General features: G+C 46.2%; 2 protein-coding genes and 1 pseudogene across 5 annotated transcripts; 1 reads left to right on the top strand and 2 right to left on the bottom strand.

Annotated features, from left to right (window-relative positions):
- The first annotated feature begins 6,077 nt into the window (after positions 1-6,077).
- Positions 6,078-9,900, top strand: LOC147240327 (uncharacterized; annotated as a pseudogene). Its single transcript, XR_015111377.1, has 3 exons — positions 6,078-6,424; positions 7,342-8,487; positions 9,873-9,900. The product of XR_015111377.1 is annotated as an uncharacterized LOC147240327 (transcript).
- Positions 9,901-10,918: 1,018 nt separating this feature from the next.
- Positions 10,919-15,180, bottom strand: LOC147240326 (uncharacterized). Its single transcript, XM_086193386.1, has 3 exons — positions 14,826-15,180; positions 13,958-14,128; positions 10,919-13,507 (listed from the first exon to the last, which is right to left on the bottom strand). The coding sequence occupies exons 1-3, from the start codon at positions 15,109-15,111 to the stop codon at positions 12,360-12,362; spliced, it is 1,605 nt and encodes a 534-aa protein (XP_086049512.1). The 5' UTR covers positions 15,112-15,180; the 3' UTR covers positions 10,919-12,359.
- A 4,526-nt stretch (positions 15,181-19,706) lies between these two features.
- Positions 19,707-26,137, bottom strand: LOC147240325 (uncharacterized). 3 transcript variants are annotated; one of them, XM_086193514.1, is made up of 3 exons: positions 25,742-26,137; positions 24,386-24,986; positions 19,707-21,603 (listed from the first exon to the last, which is right to left on the bottom strand). In XM_086193514.1, the coding sequence occupies exons 1-3, from the start codon at positions 26,025-26,027 to the stop codon at positions 21,522-21,524; spliced, it is 969 nt and encodes a 322-aa protein (XP_086049640.1). In that variant the 5' UTR covers positions 26,028-26,137; the 3' UTR covers positions 19,707-21,521. The 3 variants fall into 3 exon arrangements, with proteins under 3 accessions (XP_086049640.1, XP_086049639.1, XP_086049641.1); XM_086193513.1 differs by having other exon boundaries at positions 19,709-21,603; positions 24,282-24,986; XM_086193515.1 differs by lacking the exon at positions 19,707-21,603 and adding an exon at positions 21,619-21,820.
- Between the last annotated feature and the right edge of the window lie 500 nt (positions 26,138-26,637).

The following is a 26,637-nucleotide window of genomic DNA, read 5'->3' as shown; positions in this document are numbered from 1 at the left end:
GTTTTTCTTGAATGCAAATGTTTTGCCACAATCAGAACTGTTTGTTGCCAGTGTAACATCTCATATCAACTTTTGAGTCTTCAACACCTTTTGAAGGTTCTTTGGTCTTGTTCCGGGCTTCATAGGCAGTGTCAGGGTGGATGGAAGGCTTCAGTCCAGTATGTATGTATGTATGTGTCTCATCAAACTTCCCCTCCGTGACACTTTTTTACCACAAACTGCACAGATATATGGTTTCAACCCTGTGTGAGTGCTCATGTGTCCCTTTTTTCTGAGAATGTTTTACCACAAACTGAGAAGACAAAAGGTTTTTCCCCAGTGTGTGTTCGCACATGTCTTGTTAGGGTTCCTCTGTGAGAAACCTTCTTCACAAACAGAGAAGATAAAAGGTTTTTCTACAGTGTGTATTCTCATGTTACTCCTCATGGTTCCCTTTTCTAAAAATTTGTCACCACAAAATGAGCAAACAAAAGGTTTCGCCCCAGTGTGAGCTTTCATGTGCAGCAATAAAGCATGAGGTCGAGTTTTTCTGTTGCATGAATTCGGAGGTGTGAAACTAAGTATGTGCTTTGCCTGAATCGTTCGCTGCAAAGTGAGCAGCTAAAAGGTTTCTCCTCTGTGTGACTTTGAATGTGTGCCACTAAATTTGAGCGCTGCCAAAATCTTTTACAGCAAATTGAGCAGCTGAAGGGCTTCCGTCCTGTGTGACACTGCTTGTATCATCTCAGACTTCACTTGCAAACAAAGCTTTTCCCACATTCACAGCAACTAAACTGTCTAACATCACCTTTTCAGCCTCTGTCACGTTTTAAATGGTCTCGATTGTCCCTCGAGCAACAACTGTCATCAGTCTCAGTTTCAGAAACGTCTGATGTCTCGTCACCCTCAGTATCAGGGTGTAACAGTGTGTCTGGATCCAGGTTGCTGGCTGGTTCTGGTCCTCCACAGTGGTCTCCATCAGCTTCTGTCTTCAGGTGGTGGGTGGAGCTGCTGCTTAGAGGCTCCACCTCTCTGCTCTCCTCAGCTGGACTCTGATGAAGCTGAGAGGACTGAGGTTTCTCTTCATCATCTTCATTCTTCACAGGGACAGGAGGGAATGGCAACTTGCTGATATCAGCCTCCTCCAGCCCTTGAAGCTGCTCTCCCTCCTGACTGGTCCAGAGTTCCTCCTGCTCCTCTTTAATGAGGGGGGGGCTCTGGCTGCTCCTGCTCCACCCTGGAGCTCCACTCCTGCTGCTCCTCTTCACCAACAATCACTTTTCTTACATCTGAAGGTCAAACTGAAACACAAACAGCTGTTGAGGAATATTAGGATGTTTTGGTGAATCTCAGTACAACATTCCCAGCTGACGAAGGCCAAGACCCTTTGATGGTTCCCAGTTCTCCTTTAATTTCTGTTGAACACTGTGAACCCACAGTGAGATATACAAGGGAGGGAAAATTATCATCTTTACAACGATGTTAGGCCACAAACAGAACATGACAAGAAATACATTCTATTTACTGTGGTAAATAGAATGAAACAATCATAAAATATATATCATGGGTATTAACAATAATAAATGTTCAATGTTGTGGTGGTGATTCATGTTATGATGCTCTTATGTTGAAAGGCTGTAGCTGAAGTGGTGTGAGATGACACATGAGCCACACGAGCAGAATTATGGAGCAAGTTGACACATGAGGCATCCTAACAGGCTCGGGGAGCGAGATGATCAGAAAAGATCAGCATCAGAGAACTTACAAAGACGTTCATAAAGATAAGCATCTGGGATGATGAGAACTTTAAAACTGTCCCCATGATGCACTGCAAGTCTGACCTCAGCAGCTCAGGCCGGTGACACAGCCGTCACATTGATATTACACAAATACTGATAATATATGTTAGATTAAATTGCTTAAATCATTATTTTGGTCACCAAGTAGTTGCAGATGATTCATCAGTCTCCTGCCAGATGAATTCATCTGGAATCTTTTTCGGTTCTACTTGAGAACCACAATTGTTATGAGAAACTGTGGAACAACCACCACGGAACCGCTGGACTTCAGTCTGAATGAACGAGAACCGCTGTTCCATCACCGCTTTGATAAAAAAAAAAGAACCTCAATATGTAAACGTGACCTTCACGTCTTTGAATCAAAGCTCACAGCCACAGCGACAAGAGAAAAGTGAAGGATGTGAAGATAAAGGTGACAGATGACCTCACGAGGAAGATCCAAAACAAGTCAGGTGTTATTTTGAGATCCTGTTTCCCTCTCAAATACAATGAACAGAGAAGCCAAATAATCACTGAGCAAAACTGTTGTATCGCACATCAAAACTTCATAAAAATAGTGAGGATATCACAACAAGTCTCTCAGTCCTCTGTTATATCAGAGTCTCTTGTGTCTGCTGCAGTTTTTCCCCTCAGTGTTTTTCCATGTGTTTCCTCATGCTGCCCTTTTCAATGAATCTTTGACCACAAACTGAGCAGGTAAAAGGTTTCTCCCCGGTGTGTCTCCTCATGTGCTTCATGATATTTGCCTTGTCTGAGAATCTGTGACCACAAAATGAACAAAAGAATGGTTTCTCTCCAGTGTGGGTTCTCATGTGGACCGTCAGTTTTACCTTCTGTGAGAATCTTCGGCCGCAAACTGAGCAGACAAAAGGTTTCTCTCCAGTATGAGTTCTCATGTGTGTCTTCATATTTTCCTTCTCTGAGAATCTTTTTCCACAAACTGAGCAGATAAAAGGTTTCTCCCCGGTGTGAGTTCTCATGTGTCTCGTCAGTTTTCCCCTTTGTGACAGTTTCTTACCACAAATGGAACATCGGACCTGTTCCTCTCCTGTGGGAACTTTCTTGTGCTTGTTCAGATTTTTCATTAAGTTAAATTTCTCCCCACTGTCAGAGCAGGTGGTTGATTTTTCACGTGTATAACAGTTTAAACGCAACGGAGTCCTGCTGGGTTTCATCCAGTCTTCACTGTCATCAGTCTCAGTCTCAATAGAGTCTGACGTCTCACCCTCAGTATCAGGGTGTAAGTGTCTGTATGGGTCCAGGTTGCTGGCTGGTTCTGGTCCTCCACAGTGGTCTCCATCAGCTTCTGTCTTCAGGTGGTGGGTGGAGCTGCTGCTTAGAGGCTCCACCTCTCTGCTCTCCTCAGCTGGACTCTGATGAAGCTGAGAGGACTGAGGTTTCTCTTCATCATCTTCACTCTTCACAGGGACAGGAGGGAATGTCAACTTGCTGATATCAGCCTCCTCCAGCCCTTGAAGCTGCTCTCCCTCCTGACTGGTCCACAGTTCCTCCTGCTCCTCTTTGATGTGGGGGGGCTCTGGCTGCTCCTGCTCCACCCTGGAGCTCCACTCCTGCTGCTCAGGGGGAACCTCTTCTTGACTCCCCAGCAGCTGCTGCACATCTGCAGGAATCACTGGAACACAGAGGAACACAGGATGAGAAACTGTTGCAGGCATTAAAAACTAACTTTTACAGCTCAAAACAATACAAGTGTATATTTAGTAGTGGTACTGATTGATATCATTTCAGTAATTAAATCAAAGTAATTTGAGACCAATTGTTAATTGTTATTTGACTTATTAAATTCATTGATCCAGATCTTGCAGTCTTCCTTAAACACAACATGAGGAAGGAGAGCTGGTCTGCATTTTCTCCAGGACGGCTCCTGGTCCGCTGGTCAGATCAGATCCCAACCTCACAAAACCCAGGATGGATGGTGGTGAACACGCAGCTTTGTTTTAGCATGAATAGTGGAGCTGGTTCTGCTGAAGGAGGAGAGGCTGGAGGCCTCCTTCAGGGAGTGAAGGACCTCCGTGTCAGGTGGGACTGCAATGAACCTCCTATGTAAAGATGACGCACCAGACCTCGTTAGCAGCAGGCGTTACTGCCCTGAAAAGGTCACATTAATAAATTGGACCTGAGGTAAAGATCCTTGAGGACCTGCGGAGAGAAGGTGGCTGGAGCTCAGAGACTTTCTGTTGACTGATTGTCTGCTGTGCAGCTCGAAGTTTTTGTCGTTTATCTCCGCACTGACAGTTGCAGCAGCGGTGAAACCGAGAGAAAGTTTTAGCATTAGCATGTTCTCCCCGGTCCGGTGTGCGGGACCGACCTGCTCTGTGCAGCCTGACTTCGGGCTCCAGCACGGCATCCAGCAGCCTCCTCTGGCGGCAGATCTCCCGCTCTGACAGCTCAACTCTGTCTTCGTACTCCGCCACGGTTTCCTCCAGCAGGGCGACGATCTGCTCCGCAGCCGCCGTTAGCCGCTCGGTGAGCAGCGCTCTCAGCACCGGGACTTCAGCCGCTTCTTCTCCTTTTTGCAGCTGCAGCAGGAAGTCTTCGGCGGCGGCGAGGATCCGCTCATGGACCGACACCCGCAGCAGCTGCACGGCGCACATGGTGACGCTCCTCTACACTTTCAGTCCTGCAGAGAACAAAGGGAGATTTCTTCCTCTGCAGCGGTGCTTCAGCTGATTGGCGCATTACCGCCACCTACTGCTGTGGAGTGTGTATCAGATAGCGGTGTGCGATACTGCAAGATTTGGGAGTTAAATTTTTTGTCCATAAAATTTTGTTCATCAACCTGTTCTATCCACCCATCCATCCGTCCATTTTCTCCCTCTTCTCCTGTTCAGGGTGGTGGGGGTGGAGCCTATCCCAGCAGCCTTCCCCCTGGACAGGTCACCAGTCCATGGCAGGGCCAACACATAGAGACAGACAACCATTGGCTCTCCCAGCCACGCCTCCGGTCAATTTAGAGTCTGGATTAACCTGGTCCCCTCTTGATGTCTTTGGACTGTGGAGGAAGCTGGAGTACCAGAGAGAACCCAACAGGAACAGGGAGAACATGGAGACTCACCCAGAAAGACCCCGTGCTTCAGCCGGGGCTCCACCCACAACATTCTTGGTGGGGGCCACAGTGAGGACCACTGCTCCACTGGGCCGCCCGTAGTCTTTTTCTACAGCACACTTGTTGTTTGCTGCTGTAATTCTCTCAACTTCCCCATTGTGGCATGAATAAAGGATCATTGATGTATGACATCAATGTCTGAGGACCATTTATATTTTTGGTGTTGGCTTCAGTGACATGCAACCGGTTGCACTTTGAAAGCAAACGTTAACGGATGCTGAAGATGACGGTTCTGATCTACCTGGATGTTCTCTGTCAGTGACCTCTGCCAAGAGTATCGATCTCTCACCACCAGGATCAGACTGCACACTGGTGTACAGCCTCCGCAAGAAGAAGAAGAAGAAGAAGAAGAAAAAGAGGAAGAAGAAGAAGACACTGAAAACTTAATTGAACCCTGCAAAGAGGAGAAAACACCACGACCCTGCTGAGAGGAGGTCAGCACTCAAACCAGGAATGCACCCTGCTGGGTAGCAAGATGGAGAGGGTTGAGCATGTACATGGTAGTAGATGTTGTCGTAGTCGTAGTAGAAAACCACATTTTCAGTCAGAAAGGGGGAGAAGCATGAGACATTCTAATGTCCTTAGGGTTGAAACACAAACCAACTTCGCTAAAAGAATCTTGTTTGATTGGGTTTTTTTGGTTCTGTTTCACCTCCTGGCGCCACATATCTCCGTCCACACGCCAGTCCACCTGGCGGCGGGGACACACCTGCGAGCTGCCACCATCAAAGCCTGAAAGGAACCGAAACGAGAGAAGAATAGGAAAGGGGAATGGATTATGCATTGAATGCCAAGCGAAAGAAGTTGTAGAAGATGTGCTTTTTGCACGTGAGAAATTCAACGAAAATAAAACAAACTGGCAGGAAGTGGAAGGAGAGAACTGCATCCAGGACATACCTGAAGAAAAGGGCACGACAGGGAGGAGGCTGAGAGCCTGACTCAGGTTTCTTAATAGTAAAGGTATAAAGAAGAATATATTCTTTGATATATTATTATTATTATGTATGTGTTTGTTTAGTTTGAAAGAGTACAACAGACTTTACGAAGTTCAGTATTATACACTCCTCTACAATTGGTGGCGGTATACTACTGACAATCTGCCAAGAACCAAAAGACGAAGAAGAAGAAGAAGAAGCAGAAGCAGCAGCAGCAGCAGCAGCAGCACCAGAAGAAGAAGCATCGTCAGGACATCGAGCTCACGTTCCACGGCTGAAAGTGTAGAGGAGCGTCACCATGTGCGCCGTGCAGCTGCTGCGGGTGTCGGTCCATGAGCGGATCCTCGCCGCCGCCGAAGACTTCCTGCTGCAGCTGGAAAAAGGAGAAGAAGCGGCTGAAGTCCCGGTGCTGAGAGCGCTGCTCACCGAGCGGCTAACGGCGGCTGCGGAGCAGATCGTCGCCCTGCTGGAGGAAACCGTGGCGGAGTACGAAGACAGAGTTGAGCGGTCAGAGCGGGAGATCTGCCGCCAGAGGAGGCTGCTGGATGCCGTGCTGAAGCCTAAAGTTCGGATACATCAAGCAGGTCGGTCCCCGCACACCGGACCGGGGAAGAACACGCTAATGCTAGCTAGCATGTGCTAGCCGCGCTAGCTGGCGTCAAGCATCACTACTTTCCTTAGGTTTTCTCTTCACGACTAACTGCAAAGCTTCATGGGAGATGTAGTCCTTAGTAAGAAATAATAGCCCTCTGGAGGTTCCCACTCTACTTGTGGAGGTGGAGGGTCGAGGGTCACGCTGGCTTCATCACCGACCCTCCGTCATCCGGTGGGTGGCTCCGATGAGTCGACGCATATCAAACATGTCGAGCCAGGGTTTTTTTTTTTTTGGCTGGGCTATTTTTTGTCCTGCTGTTTGCCTTCACATTTGCTGCTGCAAGGATTTTAGTCTGAATTTAATTCCATCTGTCTTCATATTGGATGTCGTCCTCTTCTCAAGTTTCCTAAAAGTGCATCAAATGTCTTTGGCTAATGTGACATTGATCTCAACTCTGTGGATACAGCATTCATTTGTACATTTATCTAACATTGCTTACATTTTTGTCTCCAACTGGTGTGTGTGTGTGTGTGTGTGTGTGTGTGTGAGAGAGAGAGAGAGAGAGAGAGAGAATGAGAGGTAGCTTTTGTTTTTGACCTCTTCTGAAGGTCTCACTACATGCTGGAGCAGGTCGCTGTGTCTTCATGCACCGGTGTTTTTCTAGTGGTTGTAGCCTCCATGTTAAGTTCTTGTTGCTTCTTGTCCTCATTTTTCAGGGTCTTTAGTCCCCCCCCCACACACACACACACACTACTTGTTTTACTTAACACTGCATTGGGTTGATTGTTTGTTGGGGTTCTATGGATCGCTTCCTTAAGTTGCCATCACTTTCTCCACCTGATCAGAAGTCAGTTTAGTAGCTTTTCCACTAATGTTCAACACTTGTTTCTATCCTGTGCCCCTCAGTGAGTCCTGCAGATGTACAGGAACTGCTGGTGAGTGAAGAAGAGGTTCCCCCTGAGCAGCAGGAGTGGAGCTCCAGGGTGGAGCAGGAGCAGCCAGAGCCCCCCCACATCAAAGAGGAGCAGGAGGAACTCTGGACCAGTCAGGAGGGAGAGCAGCTTCAAGGGCTGGAGGAGGCTGACATCATCAAGTTCTCATTCACTCCTGTCCCTGTGAAGAGTGAAGATGATGAAGAGAAACCTCAGTCCTCTCAGCTTCATCAGAGTCCAGCTGAGGAGAACAGAGAGGAGGAGCCTCTAACCAGCAGCTCCACCCACCACCTGAAGACAGAGGCTGATGGAGACCACTGTGGAGGATCGGAAACAGACAGCAACTTTGATTCAGATACCCTCTTGCAGTCTGATAGTGACGATGAGACGTCAGACTCTCCTGAACCTGAATCCGATGACAGTTTTGATGACTGGATCAAACCCAGTCAGACTCAGTCGGGTTTAAACTGTAATACAGGTGAAAAATCAACCAGCTGCTCTGACGGTGGGGAGACAGGTTGCTCGAAAGAGAGTCTGAACAAGCACAAGAAGGGTCACACGGGTGAGAAACAGTTCAGCTGTTCGATTTGTGGTAAAACTTTCCCACAAAAAGCACAACTGACAAGGCACATGAGAACACACACTGGGGAGAGACCATTTATGTGCTCAGTTTGTGGTCAGAGATTCTCAGAAAAGGGGAATATGACAAAGCACATGACAACACATACTGGAGAGAAACCCTTTATCTGCTCAGTTTGTGGTAAAAGATTCTCTCAAAATGGAAAACTGACAATACACATGAGAACCCACACTGGGGAGAAACCTTACATTTGCCCTTTTTGTGGTCAAAGATTCTCTGAAAAGGGAACCCTGACGAAACACATTCGAATACACACTGGGGAAAAACCTTTCAACTGCTCAATTTGTGGAAAAAGTTTCTCTCAGAAGGGAAAACTGACAATACACTTGAGGACGCACACTGGGGAGAAACGATTTATCTGCTCCCTTTGTGGTAAAAGATACTCACAAAAGGTAAAGCTGACAATACACATGAGGACCCACACTGGGGAGAAACCATTTTCGTGCTCAATTTGTGGGAAACCATTCCCAGACAAGGGAAGTGTGAAGAGACACATGAAAACGCATTGGGGAGAAACTGTTTAGCTGCAGCATCCAAACATTTGCCTCGATCAGTTTTAAAGACACAAATGTGCTGGTGAGGACAGCAGCAAAAAAAACACCAAACATTTGAACTGTAAATATTGAAGCCGCTGAGTAACTTTGTCATCTCTTCAATACAAAGTTTAATTAGTTTAACACACACACACACTGGTTAGAACTGTCACTCCTGTGTGGGACATTTGGACAGCTGACAACTGTGGAAGACTGATGTAACTGAAGACTGTTAAGGAGTAATGCAACATTGTAACTTCCCGTTTGATGAAGTGTGGATTTGAGATACAATAATTTTGTAACAAGTTCACAGCTTTTTCTTTTTGATGGAAAAGGGTCTGGTAAGAAAGAACAGGAGCTTCTCAGAAGTCCGTCTGACTGCGGTATGACGTCTCTTATGTGTTTAATGTAGTAGAATTACAGTCACGTCCTTCATTTCTCGTTTGGCGAAGCTGAAACAGAGGCTCCGCGGATGTTGATGAGTTTAAATTCATCTTGTTTGTTTTTTTATGTCTCGCCTCCTTGACGAGCTGGCTGGTGTAGTTTAGTTAATGTGTAGACACCATTTCCTCACACTGACAAGTATATTTAACGTATGTTATGTTTGTAATTCTGGTTTGAAGTAACTTTCAATAAAAAAAATAGCTCGTGATAAAACCTTGGATCTCAGTTGGAATTTGTTATTTCGAACGTTAAACATTCAACGGCGAAAAACAAGCTAGCAACCTGCCCTCTCTGCCCCAGCGAGGACATCGGGCCGCAATTACAGCAGTTATTGGACGGCATTTTTTCCCCCTGCTAAGGAGCCCATCTCCAGGTGACTCCTGCCACCTTCTCATTTAATTTTGAGGAGTTTATCTGAGTGTATTTGTACTGCCAGTCTTCTTGAACAGTTCCTCCTATAAGAGCTCAAGCAGTGTTATTTGTATGTTTTACTGTTTAACCTGCAACTGTACTGCAGATGCAAATTAGTGACATTCTGGTATCAAATGGAGACAGTTGGCTTTGAAATTGTACCGTTTTAGATAAAGATTTCTAATAATAATCTCCCTAATTTGCAGGCTTTTCCACAGACCGCTATGTTGAGAAGTGTCTGACTTTCTCATGTCATTTTCACCCGCAACTGTAATTCTGGTATCACAGTGACTGTTTCTGCTGGGAACACTGATAGTCTCATTAATCCTGGCTGCATATCAGCACACCAGCCTCAGGTTTAGACACACCTGTGGCTGCATGTCCACTCTGCCTCTTTTGGACCATCAGCGAATGCTCACCTGTTGCAAAACTGAGATGCAAAACTTTCCTCATCACCTCTTACCTGTCTCTTTTCAGGTTGCCGGTTCACTTCCAGCACCGCTAAGTGTCCTAGAACACAGTCCTCGATCCGTACTCAGCAATACAACTCAGAGCTACAACTGCACTTCATTAAAAGATTTTATTCAGGGTGAACTGAAGTTAACATTTTAAGTTTTAAAAAAAATATCAGGATGAAAGTCACTGAACGCAGCAGGAGCACAAGTCTTTTCTCCTGCAGGTTGCAAACACCCACATCACCCCACACACTTCTATTGGTGACATGTGGAAAAAAAACTCAACTGTGCCGTTTCAAACAATCTTTCGAACAGATCGATGAGCTTACGAGGTCGCTCTTTTGCAGTCGCAGCTGATACGCAATGGAACTGAGAAGAAGTCACAATCGATCCGAGTTTTTAGGTGAAAACAGCACAACTGCATTTCTCAACTGTAGAGTGGGGCAAAAAAGTCAGCCACCAATTGAGCAAGTTCTCCCACTTAAAAAGATGAGAGGCCTGTCATTTTCATCATAGGTACACTTCAACTATGAGACAGAATGAGAAAAAATAAATCCAGAAAATCACATTGTGTCTGATTTTTAAAGAATTTGGTCAATCACAAAAGTTCATCTCAGCACTTTGTTATAAACCCTTTGTTGGCAGGACAAAGGTCAGACGTTTTCTCTGAGTCTTCACCCACTGTTGCTGGTATTTTGGCCCGTTCCTCCGTGCAGATCTCCTCCAGAGCAGCGATGTTGTGGGGCTGTCGCTGGGCAACACAGACTTTCAAGTCCCTCCAAAGTTTTCCATGGGGTTAAGATCTGGAGACTGGCTGGGCCACCCCAGGCCCTGGAAGTGCTTCTTAGGAAGCCACTCCTTTGTTGCCAGGCGGTGTGTTTGGGATCATTGGCACGCTGAAAGACCTGGCCATGTTTCATCTTCAGTGCCCTCGCTGATAGGAGGTTTTCACTAAAATCTCACGATCCATGGCCCCGTTCATTCTTTCCTTTACACAGATCAGTTGTCCTGGTCCCTTTGCAGAAAAACAGCAACCCCCCCCCCCCCCCCCCCCCCCCCCATGTTCCACAGTAGGTACGGTGTTCTTTGGATTCAACTCAGCATTCTTTCTCCTCCAAACAAGACAAGTTGAGTTTTTACCACAAAGTTCTATTTTGGTTTCATCTGACATTCTCCCAGTCCTCTTCTGGATCATCCAGATGCTCTCTAGCAAACTTCAGATGGGCCTGGACCTGTACTGGCTTAACCAGGGGGACACATCTGTCCCTGCAGGTTTGAGTCCCTGGTGGCGTGGTGTGTTACTAATGTTAGCCTTGTTACTTTGGTCCCAGCTCTCTGCAGGTCATTCACCAGGTCCCCCCATGTGGTTCCGGGATTTTTGCTCTCTTGTGATCACTTTGACCCCACGGGGTGAGATCTTGCGTGGAGCCCCAGATGGAGGGAGGTCATCAGTGGTCTTGTATGTCCTCCATGTTCTAATAATTGCTCCCACAGTTGATTTCTTCACACCAGGCTGCTGACCTGTTGCAGATTCAGTCTTCCCAGCAGGGCTACAAGTTTGTTTCTGTGTCCTTTGACAGCTCTTTGGTCTTTGCCATAGTGGAGTTTGGAGTGGGACTGTTTGAGGTTGTGGACAGGTGTCTCTTATCCAGATAACGAGTTCTAACAGGTGCCATTAATTCAGAAAGAGTGGAGGACAGAGAAGAAGTTACAGGTCTATAAGAGCCAGAAATCCTGCTTGTTTGAAGGACACCAAATACTTACTTAACCCAGGAATTCACAAATTAATTCATTAAAAATCCTACAATGTGATTTCCTGAATTCCCCCCCCCCCCCAATTCTGTCTCTCACAGTTGAAGTGTACCTATGATGCAAATTACAGGCCTCTCATATTTTGAAGTGAGAGAACTTGCACAATTGGTGGCTGACTAAATACTTTTTTGCCCCACTGAAGAGGTTTCCTGAACATTTTGGTGAGGTGGGGTGAGAACAGGTTGTGGTTCAGGTCTCTGATTCTACACTGGAGTGAATCAGCGAAGGAACCCAGCGTGCAGCATCAACTTTTACCTGAAATGTGCCATGAGACAGCAACCTGGTGATGTCATCTTCCCAGCTGATGTGTTTGAGTCAGCAGCACTTCTCTCCACACTGAGTCAGGAGCTTTCTCAACATCGACACGTCCCACAGCCCTGATCGCTTGCATCCGAGTTGCTTTTCCTGCCTCATCATCAAGTGTCACTAAAGCATCGAGTGTTGCTCTTCCGTTACATAATAAATCACTTTTGTTCAAAACAGAATGACGACTGTTGAACAACCTTAACAGGATTTCCAGGACTTCATCTGGAAATTGTTATAACATTCCGGAGCAGAGCAGGTCTTCCTGGCAGCTGCAGGTCCACATCGGCTCATGGAATGTGACGTCCACGTTGAGGGTTCCTCCACTGGTGATCCCACATCCTGAATCAGTCGCTGACCAGAACCAACAGCAAAACCCAGGAGCCACAGACGCTCACAGGGAGCCTGATGCGGTTCGACTGTTAGCTTGTTGTGTCTGGGGCTTGGTGAGCTTGACAGTTTCCCCCCAGTGTGTCCTCATGTGTCTCTTCACCCAGGCCTTACTTGAGAACTTTCGACCGCAGTGTAAGCACATATAAGGTTTCTCTCCGGTGTGCGTTCTCATGTGCGTCTTCATGTTTCCCTTCTCTGCAAATCTTTGACCACAAACTGGGCAACTAAAAGGTTTCTCCCCAGTGTGGGTTTTCATGTGTTTTTTTAAATTGCCCTTTTGTGAGAAGCTGAGACTGCAAACTGAACACATGAAGGGTTTCTCCCCAGTGTGGGTTCTCATGTGTCTCGTCAGTTGTTGCTTTGAAAATATTACGCCACAAACTGGGCATCTAAAAGGTTTCTCCCCAGTGTGAGTTTTCATGTGCTGTTTCACGCTTCTCTTCTGTGAGAATCTTTGACCACAAACTGAGCAGGAAAGGGGATCCACGTAGGAACAGGCTCCTTTGTAGATTTCATTGTGCTGATTCAGATATTCTTTGTTGCTAAATATTTCTCCACATTGAGAGCAGGCAGTTGGTTTTTCGTCTGTGTCATAGCTGTCGTCACTCACAGGGACTTCAATATAAATCACTGAGTCTAAACCCAACTGAGTCTGACTGGGTTTGTTCCAGTCCACACTGTCATCAGTCTCAGGTTCAGGAGAGTCAGGCATCTCATCCTTAATATCAGGGTGTAAAAGTGTGTCTGGGTCCAGGTTGCTGGCTGGTTCTGGTCCTCCACAGTGGTCTCCATCAGCCTCTGTCTTCAGGTGGTGGGTGGAGCTGCTGCTTAGAGGCTCCACCTCTCTGCTCTCCTCAGCTGGACTCTGATGAAGCTGAGAGGACTGAGGTTTCTCTTCATCATCTTCCCTCTTCACAGGGACAGGAGGGAATGGCAACTTGCTGATATCAGCCTCCTCCAGCCCTTGAAGCTGCTCTCCCTCCTGACTGGTCCAGAGTTCCTCCTGCTCCTCTTTGATGTGGGGGGGCTCTGGCTCCTCCGGCTCCTCTTTAATGTGGGGGGCCTCTGGCTCCTCCTGCTTCACCCTGGTGCTCCACTCCTGCTGCTCTTCTTTACAAACAATCACTGTCTGGACATCTGAAAGTGAAACTGAAACACACAGATGGCTGTTAATAACCTCAGTATGAACACACTCGATGGTGTCAGACGGCTGAACCGCCCCACATGGAGCTCCTGTCAAGAAAAAAGCCCTTCAGTCTTCTTCACAGGCAAATGAATCTCACAACCGGCTCATGTTTTGAAGCGGACGACTGAGGAGCTCTCACTGACGGAGTTGCAGCAACATCGGCATGGAGATTCACGCTGGAGGTTTGAGGTGTGACCACCTTCAGAAACAACCTGCTTCAGAACCATGGTTTCATCTCCAAACGGCTGAGCTGCTGGCTTTCTTTTTTTACGAAAACTCGATATACCAGCAACCTGAGGGTCTCACTGAACAGCCACTGGTTGGTTTGCCTAGATGAGCATTCACAGACGATACCTGAACTGCTCTTCTGATTACAACTACAGAAAAAGCTGGTACTCTTTTGCAATACTAACCAGGACAGGGATGCCAGTCGTAGTCATGGTCTTTGGCCACTGCAGCAGCAAAGGCAAGCAGTGCCTGCTGTGGGTCGTCTCCTGGGACGGGCGTCCCATCAGAGTCACAGGGGACAGCAGGACGAAGATGCCGTCTTGCTTGCAGGTTAACGGACTCGAGAGCATGTGAGTCTAAAATAACAGCACACGGACAAATCAGCAAGAGGTTTCGTTGTCGAGTTCCAGCTAGACAGTTCTGAGGTCTGGACCAGGATGCAGGGTCAGGGGAGGTGACTCCTCTGTACTCGTTTCCAGCAGAGTATATCGCCAAGGTAACGTATGCTGCAGGATGTTTTCTGGTATCCTTTTCCTCTTTGAGTGTTATTAAATCCTTTTAGTCCAGAAACTCTTCTGCATTTCCACAATGTTCCAGAGTGTGTCAACCAAACGGCTGTTTACCGAGTGGAACAGTGGTTTGACCCATTTGCTGACGTCAGTCAGGGTCATAAAACAGCAACTGTGTATCACGTCACACTAACCAAACTGTTCCAGATTTCAATTAATTAATTAATTAAGTGAAACAACGAAAAGCGTCTTGAATACTTCTGAGGATTCTTTGTCGCCGTGTTAAAACTACAGCTCCCATGAAGCTTTGCCCGCCGTGAGGCTCGTGGGAGTTACAGTCATAAGCTGCTAGCAGAGAAACAGTTGTTGTATGAACTTCACATCCTGATGTTTGTCTGTTCGATAGCCTGACGTTCACTCGCGTCATGAACCAAAAACCTGAGAAAAGCGTGGGAGATGAGAGAAGGCTGGATGCTAGCTACCCCTGCTTGCCCATGCTAGCTAGCATTAGCATGCTCTCCCCGGTCCGGTGTGCGGGACCGACCTGCCCTGTGCAGCCTGACTTCGGGCTTCAGCACGGCATCCAGCAGCCTCCTCTGGCGGCAGATCTCCCGCTCTGACCGCTCAACTCTGTCTTCGTACTCCGCCACGGTTTCCTCCAGCAGGGCGACGATCTGCTCCGCAGCCGCCGTTAGCCGCTCGGTGAGCAGCGCTCTCAGCACCGGGACTTCAGCCGCTTCTTCTCCTTTTTCCAGCTGCAGCAGGAAGTCTTCAGCGGCGGCGAGGATCCGCTCATGGACCGACACCCGCAGCAGCTGCACGGCGCACATGGTGACGCTCCTCTACACTTTCAGCCCTGCAGAGAACTGAAGGAGCCAGGAGAGGCACACACAACGAAGACCTTGGCGGACGCAGAAAAAGGAGAGAAAAGGCAGCGACCCCTGCTGGACGGGAGGGGATACTTCTCTTGGTCTGAAAGTCTGGAACTCGACGCTTGAGTGGCAACTTGAGTCATGGCAAAGTTTGAATGTTATTTATAATTTTTGAGCTGAATGAAAAAAAACTTGAAATTGAATTCAACATCATGAAATCCACTTCATTTGGTTTGAAACTGCATGAACATTCAGTCTTACAAATTCTTTTCTAGCAATTCAGTTTCATGTCCTCATTTTTTTACAATTTCTACAATTTCTCCAATTTCATTTAGCAGACGCTTTTGTCCAAAGCGACGTACAACACAAGCAAGAATTCAGACGTAAGGAAAAACCCATAGTAGCGCAAAAGTGCTTCAGTTGTGATTTGGTCACAGGTACTGCCATCTAGTGGCAGAAGATGTTTCGCCCCCCCCTCCTTTTTTTTTTTTTTTTTTTGGACAAACATATAACATCACACCACACAGTTAGTGCTACATAATCAGTAAGTGCTGGGTCTTGGACCCTCTGACTTATTCTACCCCACAGGACAAAGAGGAGAAGAGTTAGGTTAAATGCCGAGGTGCTCTCTGAACAATTGAGTCTTCAATTGTCTCTACAAATCAATATTAGTTCTGGCACAGCCTTGCAATCGAAGGGGACGAGCAATCAAGCACAGATTCACAGAACTCCTGTCCAGGCCCTTGATGATGTCATATCGGTCTGCAAGATGGATTAATTTCCTCCCCAACTGACATCACAAAGCATCTTTCAGGATGTCCCAGGACCAGGGGCTGACCCCTCAGGCTTGTAATAAAATTATTTTCATCCGAATATTGCTGCACACATCTGGCACACATCGCCACCTACTGCACTGGAGGGTTTAACATCAGGGCTTTGGCACTTCAGATTGCTGTTCCAGAGAAAATGACTTCCAACTTCTCTTTGATTCTTTCACATGTAAATGTGGAGATGCCAGGCAGCACGTTGCCCCCCAAGTTCAGGTTTCTAAGTCTCAGACACACCAAGCTGGTGGTTTGCCTCCATTGTGCCATCGCTGAGTGTCTGAATGTCTCTCTTCTACGAGGGGAGTGTTGGGGCCAGAGATAAGAAAAAATGACAGGTGAATGGTTTATTTTTAATTTTGTGCTTAAAAAAGTGGTCAAAATGTTGAGGAATAAAAGACGAAATGTTAAGAATAGTCGCAGACAAGTTTTCTTATGCATCCTTCCCTTCCTGGAAAAAATGGAACTGCTGAACTTTTGAGAAATTTGACATTTTGAGATAAACTTCAACCTTTTGAGACTGCATGAAACAGCGCATGTGACTGCCTCTTCACAATGCCCTGGTTGATGCATTCGTCAAATTGTACTTTTCCTTTGACAGGAAGTAAACCAGGATTGTCCCACTGTTCCATTTGGTTGGTGTGCATCTAGAGAGGACTACACAGTGAGTGGCTTTGATCTTCAGAAACCAAGAGCAATGGTAACAGAATGCAGGTGTATTCCATTCTGCTGATTGCAATCAGGTTCGCATCAGGACATTTCACTGTGACAACTGGTTTGAAGGTGACTTGAGTGCTCGGCTTTTTATCTCCTTAAAAATGACAAGAGTCTTTGGCCATTCTGCTGTGATTGGATGGCTTTGCCACAGGGTCAGAATTTAGTCATCGTCCTGTCAGAATGAGATCAAAGTCAGGATGTTGAGTGGCAGTGATCAGTGAGATCAATGACCCATCCAAACCAATGGTGTCATATAACTGCCCCACACAGAGATAAATGAAGTGTGTTCTGAATCTGAAACTGAAAGGAGTTTATGTAAAACAAGGGGCAATCAATTTAGTACAAGTCAGTTTGATTTGTGCTTTTATTTGTGCTTTTATTTGTGTTTTATTTGAAGAACCAAATCACAACAAATAGACCATGGAGAGGAATTCCAGGGATTTGGTTCCATATGGATTAAGGAGCCTTATGGAGTGTATTACCAGAACAGTATTACTTGCAGAACCCTCAGAAATGTTTCCCTTTATAGTGCAGCACTTGACCAAGATTGCTGAATTCAGTCAATCAGCTGGTTGTCCATCCACATCGCCAGGGCAGGTGCCCCTTAGCCCAGACTGGGATTTGGCAACAGAGGGTGGATTAAATGAATCGGATGAAGGTCTGATTGAACTGGAGGCAGAAAGGCTCACCTCAAGCATTCTGGAGAGGACAGTCATTAATATTTCTGATTTGTACAAGTTGATCAAAATGTCAGAAACTGATCAGTCCTCCAGTGTAAACACAAGGCAAAAGGTTGCAAAACATCTTGAAAAATTCCATAGCAACCGCAGAGTTTTTGCTGAGGAGTGTGGTGGAGAGTCAGTCCCAGAGACATCACATACTCGATCACTGTCATCAGCAGAGGATGTTTCACAATCCCCTTACTCAGGTACGGCCTCAAGAGTGTCATTTTCACCAACAGAGGTCGCTGGGATATCTTGTTCACCAACAGAGGTCGCTGGGATATCTTGTTCACCACCAGAGGTCGCTGGGATATCTTGTTCACCAACAGAGGTCGCTGGGATATCTTGTTCACCAACAGAGGACGTTGCGATGTCCCCTTCACAAATGAAGGTCATCACAGTGTCACCTTTGTCAACTGAGGTCAGCGAAGTGTCTTCTTTGGCTAAAGAAGTCACTTCAGAGTCCCATTCACCAACAATAAAAGGGGCCTATTCCCATTCGCCAAAAGAGGCCATTACAATGTCCAGTGCACCAATAGAGGCCCCTGCATTGCTCCAATCACCACCAGGGGTTGATGCAGTTTCCTGTTCTCCAACAGAGGCAGTCACACAGTCCCATTCGCCAATAGAGGTGGGTGCAGTGTCTCGTTCACAATCGGAGGTTGGAGTAGAGTCCCAGTCAGAGGTGTCCCATTCATCAGTGGAGACCAGTGCAGTGCTTTGTTCACCAACGGAGGCCACTGCTGTTTCTTGCTCACTAACTGACATAAATGCACAGTCCTATTCACCAAGGGGGGCCAGTGCAGTGTCCTGGTCACCAATGGGCATAGGTGCATTTACCCCATCGAAGGTGGGTGGAGTATCCAGTTCACCAACAGAGGTCAGCCCATTATCCTATTCAGAAGAAGAAGCCAGTGCAGATTTTTGTTTGCCAACATCTTGTTCCCCAACGAAGGCTGCTTACAGTTCAACAACAGAGGAAGGCATAGTGTCGCACTCATCATTAGAGGCCAAGACAATGGCCCATTTAGCAAAAGAAGTCAGCACAGAGTCCTATTCGGACACGGACACTGATGCATGCTCTAGTTCGTCAAAGGGCATTGCAGGGCCCCTTTCACCAAAGGGGGCCACTGCAGTGTTCAGGTCACCAACAGATGTCCATGCAATGTCCTACTCACCAAAGGATATCAGCACAAAGACATGGTCACCAATGGAAACTGTCCCACATTTCCATTCGCCAACGAAGATGGATGACCCATCGTCCTTTTCATCAAAGGAGGCAGATGCAGTGTCCAGGTCACCACCAGATTTCAGCAAATTGTCCTATTTGGCAAAGGAGGACAGTGCAGAGTCCCATTTGCCACCGGACATTAGCGTATGTTCCCCTTCACCATCAAAGGTGACTCTTGGGTCCCATTCACCACTGGAGGCCACTGCTGTGTCCTGTTCCCTAAAGGAGGACAGCATAATGTCTTCTTCACCGAGGGAGACCACAGCAGTTTGCCATTCATCAATGGATGTTGGCCCATCGTCCTTTTCACCAAAGGAGGTGGGTGCAGTGTCCAGTTCACCACCCGAAGTCAGTACACTCTCCTTTTTAAAAAAAGAGGTCAGTGCAGAGTCTCATTTGCCACCAGACATCAATGTATGTTCTCCTTCGCCGTTAAAGATGGCTGTTGTGTCCCATTCACCAAATGGGGCCACTGCTGTGTCCCATTCCACAATGGAGGATAGCACATTGTCCCATTCAAGAGAGAAGGCCAAAGCAGAATCGTGTTCACCGATGGCAATTGGCTCACATTTCCATTCCCCAAAAGAGGTGGGTGCAGTTTTGTCCTCTTCACAAATCGATGCAGTCTCTTCTTCAGCAAAAGAGGTCCGTGCAGAGACTCGCTCACCAACCGCGCCTGCTGCATTTTTCTGTTCACCAATTGAGGCCTTTCAAACATCTTGTTCCCCAACAAAAACTTCTGCTGGTTCTCAATCCCAAATGGAGCTCAGCACAACATCCCATTCACCAAGGAGGGTCAGTACAGTGTTCCGGTCACCAAGGGACATAGGCTTATGTTCCCATTCACCAACAGAGACCACCTCAGTGTTCCAGTCACCTATAGAGTCTGCTACTTTGTACCGTTCACCAACTGTGATCAGCGCAAAGTCCAATTTACCAGGGGGGGCCAGTGCACTGTCCCATTCACCAAGGGAAATTGGCCCATTGTCCTGTTCTCCACTGGAATTGGGTGGAGAGTCCCCTTCACCATTAGAGGACAATGCAGTGTCATATTCAGCAAAAGGTGTTGGCACTGAGTCCCATTCTCCAGTGGAGTTGGGGAAGTTATCTTGTTCCCCAATTGAAGCCACTGCAGTTTCTTGCTCTGCAAAGGAGGTCGCTGCTGTATTCAGTGCACCAAAAGATGGTTCTGTCTTGGATGCTGGCTCCTGGTCATCCTCCCCAAAGGAGAGACAGTTTACCAGCCTCCTAATTCGGAATCTGATCTTTAAATTGGTTAACCATCTCCCTAAAAAGTTCAGAAAGTCTCTGGAGATCAAAAGTGTCTCCAGCATCATCCAGCGTCTATTAAGCAAAGTACCCCCAGAGGTCATCTTGGTCCTAATGGAGCCAAGCTGGTCTTTCAAGAGGATGGAAAAGACATGCAAGGCTGTCATTGAGGACTTGTTGCGTGAATTTGAAACACCAGAGCTTCTCCTGCAGGCTATGACAGCATCCAATGATCTGTCATTTGATGAGGTGGTTTTTGCACGTTTGAAAATCCGCCTCATTACTCTGAAGAAAAAATCAAAGCTCTGCAAGTTCTTTTCATCTGTGGGCAACTTTTTTACCAGATATTTCAGAAAATGATTCCAATAATTTTGACTGTGTTAGAGGGGTAGCGTTCGGGGAGGGTGTGAGAAGATCTAGAAGAACAGTGATTTGAAACTCAATCCTGTTGTAGGATGACCTGTTGTACATAAAGTATGTTGAACTGGTTTTCTTATTCTGCACAAAGAATAATTATGATATGGATGAACAAAGTAATTTTTTAAAGTTTGTATTTGCTGGTGGTTATCAGGAATAGATTATGCATTAACTAAATTATGGGGTAAAATGTGGATACATCCCCACTGGTTATAAATATTTTTATTGAAACAAATTTGAAAAAAAACACCAATATTCTTCACTGTGCATGATTTTCATTTTTGTTTTCAATTTAAATGTGCATCATAATCTCCGGAGTACAAATACTCACACTCAGATCAATAATGAAGAACTGTCATTTACTAAAATGGTAGCTTTACAAATTTTTAGTAGATTCGAATGTGTGTCACAAGGACAAAAATCATGCATTTTCCCCATTTCCCCCCAGTATAAATCACTGAGGAAACAGGAGAATTGCTTTTGGTTCACCACCTAAGTCCCATGAAGTTCCTGTAATTGTTGACAATGAAAAAAAATCATTAATGGTAAACAGCCATTTGGAAATGTGAGGGCCTTTTAAAATGTTATCATTTTCCAAAAATGTCCTCATTCTGAAGTTTAAATACATCTGCTTGTCCAACATGTCAATATGTAGCAAGCACAATAACACACACACACACATATAATCACACAAACACTTCATTCATACCGCTCTACATGAACACTACACTACTACTACAAATATTGTGTTCTTTTTAAATAGATTCAACCGATGCACATGACATTGAAGCAGAAACCTGAAAATCAATATTCAACTAAAATATTCATATAAAACATAAACAACTGTGTCAAGACTTTTTGTGGTATTTCTCCTGTCTAGTAGTAATATATTGTATTGATTTAGAGTCTCTGGTTTCATGATCTGGACATTACTGAAATGTAAAGATGATGGCTGGCCTGGTGGAGCAGTGGTCCTCACCGTGGCCCCCCAGCAAGAAGGTTGTGGGTGGAGCCCCGGCTGCAGCACGGGGTCTTTCTGTGTGAGTCTCCATGTTCTCCCTGTTCCTGCTGGGTTCTCTCTGGTACTCTGGCTTCCTCCACAGTCCAAAGACATCAAGAGGGGACCAGGTTAATCCAGACTCTAAATTGACCGTAGGCGTGGCTGGGAGAGCCAATGGTTGTCTGTCTCTATGTGTTGGCCCTGCCATGGACTGGTGACCTGTCCAGGGGGAAGGCTGCTGGGATAGGCTCCACCCCCACCACCCTCAACCTGATAAGAAGTAGAAAATGGATGGATAGAAAAGGTTTATGAACAAAATTTTATGGACAAAAAATGTAACTATCAAATTTTGCAGTATCGCACGCCGCTATCTGATAAACACTCCACAGCAGTAGGTGGCAGTAATCCGCCAATCAGCTCAGTGTTTCAGCTGCTTGGAAGGCTTCCGTGACTGTTGGTTAACATGCCGGCATAACGGGGTGATTGTCTGACATGAAAAAACAGAATAAATATCTAAATAATAACAACTTTATTACCAATGTGGCTCATTAAAATGTTGCATAATCTCCCTCACAACTGTTTACCGTCACCATTGCTTTACAGTGTCTGGTGGTTTTTGAAACAGTTTGAGGTGTGCAGACTCAGGTTAGGGGTCATTTTTAGAGGCTGTTGTTTGTTTTGCTTTTGAACTGCGTTCCTTCTGTGCCTGTCACATGATTTGGTGATGACAAAAAGCTTGGTGACTCCTTCGGGTCAAAACGGGACACCTGACTGATGAACCTCGCTGAGGAAGAATTCTTCAGATGCTTTGAGTTACTTTACAAATTAAAGTAGAAATGTTGTGGAACTCTGGAACTATTAACCATGCCAAGTCTATTCTTGTCAGATAGTAACCAACCTCAGTAACTCTGGAATGAAAGAAAAAAACATCAAATCCAACTATTTAAGAATTTGTATTCCTCTCTCATTTTGAACGAACCAACCAAAACAAAACAACCAAATTCAGTTTTGGCTTTGAGTTTCAATGTGTCAGCCAAAGATTTTCAGTTCAAACGAAGAAAGGAGTGATGCTTAAAATCATCTTAAGTCCACCAAACTTAGACAGCGATACAAGTGTCAACATTTAAAAGGAGAGGAACAAAACTTCTTCAGATCCACTTTATACTTCAAATGTAGTAATTGAGGTAAATTGAATTCAGGAGGAAGACTTTTCCTCTTTTTGTACAAAATGTTTCATGTACGAGAAGAAAATGTTTCACATTTTTCAGCACTTTTTTTATTGAAAGTTACTTCAAACTAGAGAGACATACGTTACCTAAGTTAACGTCATATATGTTAACACGTGGGGAACTCATGACGCCACCGCTATGAAACTACACCTGCTAGCTGGCTGTGAAGTTCAGTCACAAAAACATTCATCACGTGTCAACATGACGAAAACCTCTTCAGTGTTCGGTGTGTGTTTTGGCTTCACTACGAGATAAAAGACTGAAGATAATTGTAATAAATCAACTTGTAAGAAAGCTCATTAAGTCAATTGTGGTATTGAGAAGATCTCACATCATTGGTTTCAAGTGAAAAGATAAATCAGGAATCGTCATTTTACAAAGCTGTTGTACCTCAGATCCACATTTCAACGAATGAGTAACTGTGTCTTATTACTTTCTGACGGTCCTCAGTTAAATCAAAGATGTTTGCATGTTTAAATTGTCTGTTGTAAAGTTGGAGCTGAAATGTGTGTTAAATTGATGAGACTTTGTTCTCAACTGTTTCAGTTCTGGGTTGTCAGATCGGGATGTTTGGGGCCAACACCAGTATCTGCTGATCACCAATCACAGGGTTAAATTAAAGATTTCTATATGTCATGTAGCATTTTTCACCTATTTGAATATTCTTAACACAGTTTTACAATTCTGAGATGAGGACATTACCCTTGGCTAACTGTCATTTAAAGGCTGACATTTTTAACAGCTGATTAAAGCAAACTAAGTTTCAATATTTGTTGGCAGCCCTGGAGCTCAACTCACAACTGCTGTTTTCATTTGCACATTTGTGTCTTTGAAGGCGATCAAAGCAAAAGTTTGACGACGATTTTCAAAATCTGAGGCAGGAATTTGATCACGTAATTTTTTTTCTCTCTGTATGTGTTGTCATGTGTTTTGTCAGTGTTCCCTTTTGTGAGAAACTTTTACCACAATGGGAGCACAAAAAAGGTTTCTCCCCAGTGTGTGTCCTCGTGTGTCTCGTCAGTTGTCCCTTTTCTGAGAATCTTTTACCACAACGAGAGCAAATAAAAGGTTTCTCCCCTGTGTGGGTTCTCATGTGTCTCTTCAATTGTCCCCTTTGTGAGAATCTCCCACCACAACCTGAGCACACATACGGTTTTTCCCCAGTGTGTGTTCTCATGTGTCTCGTCAGTTGTCCATTTTCTGAGAAACTTTTACCACAACTTGGGCACATAACAGGTTTCTCTCCAGTGTGTGTTCTCATATGTCTCGTCAGTTGTCCCTTTTCTGAGAATCTTATACCACAACGTGAGCACATAAAAGGCTTCTCCCCAGTGTGTGTTTTCATGTGTGTTTTCATATATCCCTTGTTTGTGAATCTTTGACCACAAAATGAGCAGACAAAGGGTTTTTCCCCAGTGTGTGTCCTCATGTGTATTATCAGTTTTTCTTTTACTGTGAATTGTTTACCACAAACAGAGCAGATAAAAGGTTTCTCCCCGGTGTGTCTTCTTATATGTTTCGTCATATTTCCCTGGTCTGAGAATCTCTGACCACAAAAAGAGCAAATGAATGGTTTCTCCCCAGTGTGGGTTCTCATGTGTATTGTCAGTTTATCCTTTACGATAAACTGTTTACCACAAACTGAGCAAACAAAGGGTTTCTCCCCAGTGTGTGTTCTCATATGTTTTGTCATATTTCCCTTCTCTGAGAATCTTTTACCACAAACTGAGCAGATGAAAGGTTTCTCCCCGGTGTGAGTTCTCATGTGTCTTGTCAGTTTTCCCCTTTGTGAGAATATTTTGCCACAAATCGAACAACTCAACCTTTCTTCTCCTGTGTGAACTTCCTTGTGCATGTTCAGATTTTCTTTCGTGCTTAATGTCTCTGCAAATTCGGAGCAGGAAACTGATTTTTCATGAGTATTACAGTTTGACGTTGAGTGAGTATGGCTGGGTTTGATCCAGTCATCAAAACTGTCATCAGTCTCAGTTTCAGGAGAGTCTGACGTCTCGTCATCGTCAGTATCAGGCTGTAAAAGTGTGTCTGGGTCCAGGTTGCTGGCTGGTTCTGGTCCTCCACAGTGGTCTCCATCAGCTTCTGTCTTCAGGTGGTGGGTGGAGCTGCTGCTTCGAGGCTCCACCTCTCTGCTCTCCTCAGCTGGACTCTGATGAAGCTGAGAGGACTGAGGTTTCTCTTCATCATCTTCACTCTTCACAGGGACAGGAGGGAATGGCAACTTGCTGATATCAGCCTCCTCCAGCCCTTGAAGCTGCTCTCCCTCCTGACTGGTCCAGAGTTCCTCCTGCTCCTCTTTAATGAGGGGGGGCTCTGGCTCCTTCTGCTCCACCCTGGAGCTCCACTCCTGCTGCTCAGGGGGAACCTCTTCTTTAATCACCAGCAGCTGCTGCACATCTGCAGGAATCACTGGAACACAGAGAAACATAGGATGAGAAACTGTTGTTGAACATGACTGGAAAAGCAACTCCAAACCCACAATCGTCTCACACAACTCAAAACTGTGTAGGTGGGAGTTCACGCCGTCCACAGCCTCATGTTTGTTGAAAGTCGATTTTGTCCGATTGTAAACTGTGATTTGACCTAGTAGATGAGCAGACGGTGAAGGGTCGCTGGTGCGATCCCAACCCCCCTTGTTGACTGTGTGCAAATGTCCTTCAGCAAAATACCGAACCCTTAAGTGCTCCAGGTGACGAGGCTGGCACCTCTGATGGCAAACCTTTCACTGTCAGTGCATTCATGCGTGAAACTTCAGGCCTCAGCTGCTCGCTAACCGAGGCCACAGCGTTACTGAACCCGTCCACTCAGACGGACCTTTTCATACTAAGAAATCTCAACGGTCCAAGGGTGCTGGGACATGTGGCAGAGCCTTCAGCTGATGTGATTTTGATAAAAACCTACAGCTCCCATGAGCCCTTGCCGGCGGTGCCTGACGTCAGGCTCGTGGGAGTTGTTTTCATCTGCGGCTGAGAAACAGTTGTTGTATGAACTCACATCCAGATGTTTGTCTGTTCGACAGCCCCGCGCTGACGTTCACACGCATGACGGAGAGAAAAACCTGAGTCAAGTGTTGGAGCTGAGAGAAAGCTGGATGCTAGCTAGCCCTGCTAGCCCATGCTAGCTAGCATTAGCATGTTCTCCCCGGTCCGGTGTGCGGGACCGACCTGCTCTGTGCAGCCTGACTTCGGGCTCCAGCACGGCATCCAGCAGCCTCCTCTGGCGGCAGATCTCCCGCTCTGACCGCTCAACTCTGTCTTCGTACTCCGCCACGGTTTCCTCCAGCAGGGCGACGATCTGCTCCGCAGCCGCCGTTAGCCGCTCGGTGAGCAGCGCTCTCAGCACCGGGACTTCAGCCGCTTCTTCTCCTTTTTCCAGCTGCAGCAGGAAGTCTTCGGCGGCGGCGAGGATCCGCTCATGGACCGACACCCGCAGCAGCTGCACGGCGCACATGGTGACGCTCCTCTACACTTTCAGCCCTGCAGAGAACTGAAGGAGCCAGGAGGGAGGCGAACACACACACACACCGAGGTCTGCGGCGATCGCAGGAAGCGGAGAGGAAGAGCAGCGACCCCTGACGGGAGGAGGCACAGCAGCAGCAACTACAGGACTCTACGCGTCTGAAGACTCGTGGCAGGGTTCCAGAGATGTTCTCCCTCAGGTACAGTCTAATAATAGATGAATGTGACGCATCAACGGTGTAACGTTCATCTAGGGGTCAACATAATTTTCTTAAACATCTGTGGAGTCCAGAACGTGTCTGTGTGAACAGAGGAATCTGGGAACTGATGTCCACCAAGGAACAGTTCGCCAAGCTGTTGATCCGCTCCCCTCCAGGAATGTTCCTTCACAGTCACGCCAGTTGTTCATCGCAGGCTCCTGACCACCAATGACCCTAACGACCCCTCCAGTCTAGAACCCCTGACACCACACCACATCCTGTGTTCAACCCCTTCTGTCTGTGTTGGAGACATAGTAGTACCGATGGAAACAGTCAGCCACACTTGGGCCTCACTGACAGACCATAACAAGGTCAAATACCTATTTTCATGAAGAAAGACAA

This window comes from Aulostomus chinensis, chromosome 22 (genome assembly GCF_037954235.1).
Source record: "Aulostomus chinensis isolate RoL2024-O1b breed Wild chromosome 22, RoL_Achi_v1.0, whole genome shotgun sequence".
Classification (NCBI taxonomy): Eukaryota; Metazoa; Chordata; class Actinopteri; order Syngnathiformes; family Aulostomidae; genus Aulostomus; species Aulostomus chinensis.
The sequence above is the reverse complement of the archived record's forward strand: the minus strand, read 5'-3'. Positions and strand labels throughout refer to the sequence as shown.